We start from the raw sequence: 9,651 nt of genomic DNA, 5'->3' as shown, positions 1-9,651 counted from the left end.
TTGTATTTTCTGGTAAGGGTTTCTTTGGGATTTCTATGTGTGTTCATTGTAGAACTGGTAAGGGGTCAAGCCTTGGATACAGAGAAAGGGTTCCTGCTTCCCCTCACTTCCAAGAGACAAAGTGATTAGGATTTAGATAGAACCCAATCATATTTTTTACACTAATATTGTTTAAAGAAGAAGATAGATACAATCCTAACCTTGTACTCCTTCTCTCTAAGGAGAGCAGATTAACCTCCAGTCCCCATCCTCCTGCTTTCCCTCCTGGTAGGAATGATCACCAGGGGAGAAGAAAGCTACAAATGACTATTCTGACTGTTTTTGAATCCCAGTATAACAGATCTCTTCATTACATGTGGGACCATCTTTCACTTCATAGATAGAATATAGATAAGATTAATTTTGAGGAAAAGCCTCTAATAGTTGGTGAGAGGATCAATAAAAGCAGCATAAAGAATATGATATTTGATCTGAATCTTGAAGGAAACTGATTTCTAAGAGATGGGGAGAAGGTACTAGTATCTGGTGGGGGATGAAGAAAGGTTTCATAAAGAAGTTGATACTTGAACTAAATCTTGAAGAAAACTGGAATTTCTAAGAAATGAATAGGAGGAGGTAGTACATTCTAACTATAGGGTTTGGGTTAGAATGTGAAATTCGTTATAAAAGTATGAAGACAGGATATGGGAGATAAAGACTAGCAAGAACTCCATTTTGGGGAGACCATCCTGTGCATGAAAAGGAATAATACACAATAATAAATTTGGTCACCAGTCTCAAATTGGTTGTTAGCACATTTCTAACATTATCAAGCCTAGAAACTAACAAAGCTAATGTAACAGTAGAAATCTCATTGTAACTGATCTCTAGTTATTTTGTATTTCTCTTTCTTGTTTAGTTTTTATTTCTCCTCCATATCCCCTCTTATGTACTTCCTTTTCCTTGACTCTTTCCAGGTCTACTAGAAGCTTCCATGCCACCCAGTCTGAACTTGTATGCCACTTAGAGTCCATATCAGACAACTTAATACAGTATCTTGGAATACATCAGAGCCCAAAGCATGAGAATTATATTGCTAGAAACTCTGTAGTTATTACCAACAGTTGGAGTGGCATGAAAAAAATAGGACAATTGACTGTTGGGTTGTAAAATTGGCTGAAACATTATCCCTTAGATAGATATAGGTGACATACTCATAGGACTGCAGAGGACTCTAAAGGACATCTTATATAACCATCATTTTACTGATGAAGAAACTATGACCCCAAAAGGCTCAATAACAGACACTATAAAGAAAGCATACAGACCTATACACTTGAAATTTCTTAGTTTACACAATTACTATGGCCACCTCTTAAGTGTTTCATTTATTCCTAGGGTTTATTGCCCTATACAGGTTTTTAAAAATTAATTCTCCCTTTCTCACATATGGTTTTCTTGTCATAGTTTTCCTTTCATCCCCTTCTGTCTTATTTCTACTTCTCTTCTGCATTTGAGAGTATGCAAAACAGGATGAGTGACTTGGGTATATACTTTGTGGGAAACTTATCTGGTTAAGGAAATCAATATTTACCTAGGCTCCAAAATGAAAAACCTTTTACAACAAGTGATACTCATAATGAGGAGTTTATGACAATCTCATACCAAAGAATAAACAATCAGCTTCTAAACTTCTTGAAAATATGTACCATGTTTGTGACTTTTCTTATATCCTATAGAGCACAATGCTAAACTGCTCAATAAATGCTTGTTGATTGAGTCTATCATTCTGAAGTTTGCATGCAAATAGCATACCCTCAATACAGGTTTGTTGAATAGAATTATCAAAGTCAGTAGAATTTTAGTATTTAAGCATATCTGATATTGTTTTAATTTTTTGAAAAGTGGTTATTCTCTATTAAATATAATCCAAGGCATGCTGGAGGAATGGAAATTTATCCTATTTGATAACAAGTCCTCATTCTTCACAAGGTAATTTCACTGAAATGAATCAGTGCCTTGCCCTAACATCACTGTATGATATCATGATCACACCATAAATCACATTTACCTTCCACTTTCCCCTTTCATTTTGATTACTTTCTGCATGACCTTCCTTATTCCTGATGCATTTTTTATTTTCATGTTGGATCTGCCATTGAATTTATTATCAGATAGCTTGCCAGACCCCTGAGAATGTACTCATTTGTCTTTGAATGCTTTACATATCTGAATGATTTAAAAAATATTGCTCCCCATTGCCTCCTAATTTCCCAAGTCAATTTTTTTACTTTTTTGTTATTCACTTGCCCTACAAATATTTATTGAGCACCCACTGTATGCAGGACTCTGTGATGGGTGCCAAGAAGTTGAAGTTTATGCCTTCCTACTACTACCTGCTTCTTTGCCAATCTGATCCAATCTGACAAGCATTTATTAAGCACCTACTTTCTTCAAGGTACAGTATTGGGAGAATAAAGATAAATTACAAAACAAATCCTGCCTTGAGGGAGATTATATTCTGCTAGAGTTTCTTAGCCATTTTTGTATCATGAATTTCCTTTGGTCATTTGGTGAAGCCTATCAAACTCTTCTCAGAAAATAGTTTTAAATTGTTGAAAGAAATGCTAAATTTTAGTTAGAGGGTAGTGAAAAATAAAGTTGTAGGTTTTTCCCCCTATCAATCCTCCTGGAATTTTTCCATGGACCCTTTGAAAAGCCATGGACACTCCATTAAGGAACTCTGTACTATGGGGAAACAAAAAAGTAAATAAATGTTTGATAATTTGGGGGTATGTTGGAGACCAAATTAAAAACCAAAGGAATCTGGAAATAATTTGAGCCTTGAAAGATGCTTTCTAGATTCTGGGAATCCCAAAGGCAGAGATGGGGGTTGTGACATTTGAAGCATAAAGGGTGGCCTGCACAAAGTTATGGAGGTAGGAAACTTGGTTTGGTAGCATGCATGAGCAAGCTACATTTTCCTTGTTATTTAAGCTAGGGAATGATTCATTATCTTATAGTCAATTGACAAAAAGTCTGTCCATGCATGAATCATTTCATTGAGAATTTCTACTTTGTGGATTCTCCTTCTCAACTGACAAGACAGTCATATTCATCTTGTTCAGAGTCTGTTACTTAAAATCTAATCATAGAAAATATGAAATTCTAAATGCTTTCCTCATCCTCCAGTGAAATCTTTCTCTAATGCTGCTTTAAGACTTAGTTCTGGGAGCATGGGGTAAAATTTTTTAGAGTCAACAAAGATGAAAATGCTTTGAGTATGACAAAGTTGTTGTCATAGTACCAATGTTAGGTAGATTTGGGAGGTTCACACCAGATTGGCTACAGGAGGGTGAAACTGGTCACAGGAACTCTTGAAGACTGATGGCCTACCAAATATAATTTTAGACAAGTTATGATCTCCATCATTGGCTGGAATACTGATATGGAGGAAATAAGATTCTTGAGGTCTGCAGCTTGTAGATTAGATTTATCAACTAACCATTTTCTTAACCATCCTACCCTTCTCCTAGCTTCATGAATAGATAGAAAAGTGAGGTTTCTTTCTCCAAAGACATTAGTAATATTGAAGGAAGCTAGGATGCTGCCCCAAACCCTGAACTTCTCCTTCAATTCCTTCCACAAATGCCTGGAATTTTATCACTAGCCATTCATTCTTTTATGCCAATCCTTGCTTTCACTACCTGTAGTCTATTTTAAAATTCAAGTATGTGTGGGAGGGTTAACACATGAAATCCCTAGCATTGTTGTTTAAAAGACTACTGGCTTATTGTAGCTTATTTGTACATTGATATTTGCATGCTATCTTCCCCATTAGACTGTGAGCTCCTTGAGAGAAGGAAACATTTTTTGCCATTATTTGTAATTCTGGCATTTAGGAAGTGCTAAATAAATATTTATTTACTTGTACCTGACCTTTGGTTTTCATGGACTATGCCAACAGAACACAACCTCTGAGAGGAAAAAACTTAGGATTTGTGTGTCTGAGGACCATTTTGTAGGCAACTAATCTATCCATCTATCATCTATCTGTGTGTCTATCTTTTTTCACTATAGCACCTAGTTTCCATGTTTCCATCTACATTGGTGGAAGAAGTACACACACCAATGAAATTATGGATCATGGAAGTATTTCTCAAATTAATTTCTTCAATAAAAGGAAAGACCTAAACAACATAAGAATTTATAGTGGAGAAAAGGAGTAATGAAAATGAGAGTGTGATTAAGGGCAAAAGTGTTGTTGTTGTTGTTCGTCCTTTGTTTTTGAAGAGGACCAGTTGCATCATGGGGTGATGTCTTGACTTGTGCATGAACTAGATTTAAGTGAGCCAGAGTTGCACAAAATCCTTATCCTTGTTCACTCTTTCAGAGTCTTCCAAGTACACAAGCAAGATAAAAGTCAGGACAATTGGTGATGGCTAAGGATGCAGTGGATGGTTTTGGATTTTTCAATGTCTGATAAAGCTCTAAGAACTCCACAATTCCTAATTCAATTGCTTTCATGGCTGTTGGAACAAAAGTATAAATATGTTGGTTGGGGGAGTTGTATGAAGGAGTACAAAGATAGATTTTTTTGCCTATTTTATAGTAAAGTGCAACCAGGTGACCCAGTGGATTGAGTACTGGGGCTGGAGTAAGGAAGCATCATCTTTCAGAGCTCAAATTTGTCCTCATATACTTCCTAGCTGTGTTACCCTGGGCAAGCCACTCAACCCTCTTGGCCTTAGTTTCCTCATCTGTAAAATGGCCTGGAGAAGACAATGGCAAACCACTCCAATATTTCTGACAAACAAACCCCCAATGGGGTCATGGCAAGATGGACATGACTAAAAGATGATTGAACAACAGTTCATAACACTGAGTGGGTCTATCCCTGGCCACTTGGGAATCAGCCTTCTCTAGAAAATAAAATGATTCAGAAATGTCTTTGACCTGTGGTCCATCTGGCAGATTTTTCTTTGCTCCATGATTCTAAATGGCTCTGGGGTACTTAGACACTTCCGCTGTGTCTGAAATCCTCCTAGTTTCTTTGTTTGTAGTGCTTTTTACATATGGTCTTTGATTTCTATTAACAGTCCACATGGGTAGTATCCCTCCTTTCTCTTACTTATTTTTTCAGTGGCTCTTTAAGCACCTCTGGGTTCCTTTACACTCCATTATTTTACATTTAAACATTTATGTGTTGTTTTTTGTTTTTAATGTGTTCTTGTGCCTTTCCCATCTGTATGTTCTGTTTTTCTAAGTAGACTGGATGTTCCTTGTGGCTCACATATTCTATTCCTTTACTTCTCTTTCTGTCTACCCTCCTTTCCTAATGACTATTGTAGTTCACAAAGATTAGGGGATCAATAAATATTATTGACTGACATGATGAATACTTTTGTATGTAAGCAGGGAACCATGGAGAAGGTCAGTTTATGGTCAGTTGGTCAATCAGTCAGTTAACAAGTATTTAGAAATGATTCACTATGTGTCTGGCCTGCATGCTAAACACTGGGGATACAAAGAAATCAAACTAGTCCTTGCCCTCAAGAAGCATTCATTCTATCAGGGGAGACAACATGTAGATAACTAGGCATACTAAAGATAGTTACAAAGCAGATGGCGGTAATATGAAAGGGAGGGACAGTAATAATGGGGGAGGGATGGTGGTGGTGGGAATGGGGAAGACCTGCAAAAGGTGGGATTTGAGCTGATTTTTATTAAGCCCTTAGCTTCTGTCCTAGAATCTATACTAAATATTTGTTCCAAGGGTGCTGGCTAGGCTATTGGGGCTAAATGACTTGTCCAGGTTCGTAAAAGCTAGTAAATGTTTGAGGCCAGATTTGAACCCAGGTTCTCTGGACTCCAGGCTGGCTTTCTGTCTATGGAGACCCTTAGTTTCCCTGAGTTCTTGAAGGAAGCCAGTGAATATAACAGGCAAAGGTGAGAGGGGACAAGGTACTATACTGAAAGAACTTCTCACTTCTATGTTCTCCATGCCCCATTTGGCTCCTGTAATGTCTAAAATTCTACCTTTTGAGGGTAATTCCTGTGGGTAAAGGCATTATGAAAATGCCCCTACCTCTTTGGGCCTTAGTTTCCTCAACTGTTTAATCAGGGGACGTCCAATTTCCTTCTAGCTCTAAAATTTCTGATTGTAGACTAAAGAGTTAGGTGGCACAGAGAGTATACAGGAATAGACCTGGAGTCAGGAAGACCTGAGTTCAAATCCATTCTCAGATACTTACTAGCTGTGTGAGCCTGAGCACATCACTTCAACCTCTGTTTACCTGTAAAATGTGGATAATAATTGCACCTATCTCCCAGGGCTATTGTAAGGATCAAATGAGGTAATTGTAAAACACCTATCACATTGTCTGGCACATAGTAAACTCTATATAAATGTAAGCTATCAACATCATTATTAAACCATCCCTAAGAGGATAACCCTCATAGAAGAATATCCCATTATCAGTTATGAGTACCTTAGCATACCAGCACTAAACAGTGAACAGAGGGAATGGAATGCAAAATGACTGTGTTTGATGGATGGATAGAAGGGTAGATCTGGAGTATGAGATTTCATTTGAAGGACAAATGAAGCATAGTAACGAGTATGTGTGTGGGGATGTATGTTTCCCCAGAAAGAGGAAAGGACCTTTAATCAGAGAAGAATTGAGATGGGAGCATGATAGAACCCAGTTTTATTCAGTGATCTTTCTTTATATAAGTATCTTAGATTCTATCTGGAATAGGCTTGGGAGTGGGACTATTAAAACTGACTAGCAGAAGCCCAGGGAGCTGTCCACAATTTGCCCTTAGATTGTCTGATAACATTTTATGATAATATAACAAAAATGATTCTAGATTGTCTTACTAAACTTTCTTCACCACTTTCATTAAAGAGGTGGTAGGTATATGCTGATTTATAATTTAAGGAAAACAGGTAACAGTGGCAGGATCTGAATCAGTTGCCATAATTTTTGAGAACCCTTAGTTAAAGCATCCAAGACAACGAATAGGATCTACACAGACTAGCTAGCTTCTCACAGAAAACAAAACACTCCATTCCCCATGTCTAATTTATTGCCCTGATCCACAAGGGTAAGGATGAGAGGGTGCAGATTGCTCTGTGCAGTTCATTGGTGCTAATAGAAAACAGAAAACGAAACAATAACTAGAGGAGGGATGAGGTCAGTTATCTTCCCCTTGGGATTTTTATAAAAAATTTGGATAGTAATGGTTGAGCTAGACTTGAAGTTTAAATTTCAGAATCTGAGACCCCAAAGTAAGGAAATTCAAAATGTAAACCCTCATTCTGCCTTAGGTCAGGGGCTCAGTACACCTCTAAACTGGGGAGTCAGAAAGGTATCCACAGGGCCTCGAGCTCACCTTTCCCCTTTACTACTTCCCCTTGGCTCCTCAGTAGGAAGAGTGTCTAGGTTGGGTTACAGAGAAACAGCAACCGCCCACCTTCCCGGGGTTGGAGCAGATTAAGAGACTGATCAATGGGGCCAGGTGGTTGAAGGTGAAGCAGGGGTTCGAGTTTAGGAAGGAAGGGGCGAAAGGTTCCGTGTCCCAGGAGCCCAGAGACCGGGCCCTCGTGGATCTGTAGCCTGGGAGACTAGAGAGAAGGCAGAGGGTGTGGGGGGAACTAATGGAGGGAGGGGGTAGGAGGCGGGGAAACTGGAGTGGGAGGGGGGCCGGGAAGGAGGCGTGGCCAAGGGGACGGGCAGGCGGCGCTAGGCGCTGTCCTGGGTGTTGAAGCCTGCGAGGTCTTTCTCGGTGCTGCAGGAGCGCGGAGCGAGAGGGAGGGAGGCCGGCCGGTGCAATCGCAGCTGCTTCTGCTGCTGCCTCCGCCTCGGCGCCCCTTTAACGCCCTGGCCCAGGCCTCCTGATCCCCTCCCTGCTGCGTCCGCTCCTGCCGCGTTCCTCTCCCCCCTCCACAAGTCGGTCCATCTTTGCCTTCCTCCTTCGGTCCGTCGTCGGGCCATCCAGTTCTCGCCTTCCCCTACAGCCTCCTCTGGTGTCAGCAACAGCCATGGACTGAGCTCCCCGTACCAGAGAGACGTAGTGCAGAGAGCAAGCAAAGAGCTGTGAGGAGCCGGGCGCACTGAGTAGCCTGCTATGGGCCAGGCGTGATGGGTTCCCCGCCACGTTCCCTGTCCCCGGCGCCTCGGCCGCCGCCGCCGCTGCTGCTGCTGCTCCTGTCAGCCTTCACAACCGTCACCACCGCCGCCCGCGGCCGCTCGCTCCCGGGAAGGTTCGGTGAGTGCGTGCGGGGCGGCCAGCTGGAGGGAGGTTCGGGTGGTGTGTGTCTGTGTGTGTGTGTCTGTGTATGTGTGGTGGTGGTGGTGGTGGTGGTGGCGGTGGTGGGCGGGTGCTGGGCGAGGTGGGAGACCTCGGCTGCAAGGGATGGGGAGGTGCCGGACTGGAGACTGGCAGCTTCTAGAGGAGGAGGAAGAGAAGGAGGAGAAGGAGGAGGAGATTGATATTGAGGCTGCAGTAGTCGTGGCAGCAGCATGGAGTCATCCAGGCTGTACCTCGCGGAGCGAACTAGGGAGTTACAGGTGCAGCAGGAGTCGGTCAAGGGACAAGGGTCCGAGAGATTGCCAGCTCTGGCTTCGAACCCTACTCCCACTTTTCAAATCCCTGCTAAAGTCTTCCTCTCAGAGACTCCTACCATCCAAAGCCCTGTTTTCCCATTTGACTCAGTTTCCATCTATGGTCATCTGCCATCTCCCTCAGTGGTAGCACCGGAAACTCGGCTGCTCCCTCTCTCTTTCCTGACCTTTCCACACACAGCTCTCCTCCTCTGTCTCGGGGTCAGCCCTCCAAATTACCTGCACATCTTCTATATAGGTCTCTTCCACTAAGCCCCACCTTTCAAAGCCCAGCTCCTTTCCTGTTAATCCCACTTATCACATACTGCAAAATAAAATTTTTCCTCTTATCCTTAGTTCAGTGATCCACCGAAGGGGCTCTCCTTCCCACCCCATTCCCACTACAACACCAAAGTCCCTTATGTGTGGGAAAGTGAATATTTGCAACCTCTTTCCTTTTCTTATGTATTTGTATATTGTGTTTACTGTTTATATTTCTATATTGTGTGTACTCTTTCTGTGTGTGTGTGGGTGCACGAGTGTGTACTGAGGAATGTGTATGCCTTTTAGGGAGAAAGTGCCTGAATGATATTTTCTGTTAATGGGTGGAGAGCAGTGGATCTCTGGATTGTCATTTCTCCTCTTCCCTCCATCCTACTCTCCCCTCCCACAACCTAGCCTCATTCTTGCACCCCCAAACCTTTGCTACCACAAAATGATGCTGAGTGGACACTTTGTTAAAAGAAAACCACACCTCTGAGAGGATTCTCACCTAGGCTATTGCTGACATGTTACCAAGGAAGAAAAAGGGGGGGGGAGAGGAAAAGGTGAAGGCCTTATTGAGAAAGAAAGGATAATTAAATAGTAAAACCTTACAGAAAAGTAGTCTTCGGTTTGGAATACATTTGGTTTGATGGTGACCTTTTCTTTTTTTCGCCCAACAACATCTTGCCTTCTGCTATTATTCTCCTATCTTGTTTGTTAAAATGGTTTTAGACATTTAGAATGAAGACAGTGTTATTCATAGGTGGTTTACTGGTGAGAAATATTACAATTTAAATGC

At 41.4% G+C, this 9,651-nt stretch overlaps 1 protein-coding gene across 1 annotated transcript in view; it reads left to right on the top strand.

Annotated features, from left to right (window-relative positions):
- The first annotated feature begins 7,669 nt into the window (after positions 1-7,669).
- The window catches only part of PTPRN2 (protein tyrosine phosphatase receptor type N2), a 1,540,336-nt gene continuing 1,538,354 nt past the window's right edge, over positions 7,670-9,651 (top strand). Inside the window, exon 1 of the mRNA XM_007504686.3 lies at positions 7,670-8,253. Coding sequence (XP_007504748.1) covers positions 8,127-8,253 — 127 coding nt within the window. The 5' untranslated portion in view covers positions 7,670-8,126. The remainder of the gene's footprint in view (positions 8,254-9,651) is intronic.

This window comes from Monodelphis domestica, chromosome 5 (genome assembly GCF_027887165.1).
Source record: "Monodelphis domestica isolate mMonDom1 chromosome 5, mMonDom1.pri, whole genome shotgun sequence".
Lineage (NCBI taxonomy): Eukaryota > Metazoa > Chordata > Mammalia > Didelphimorphia > Didelphidae > Monodelphis > Monodelphis domestica.
This window is presented reverse-complemented; position numbering and strand designations above follow the sequence as displayed.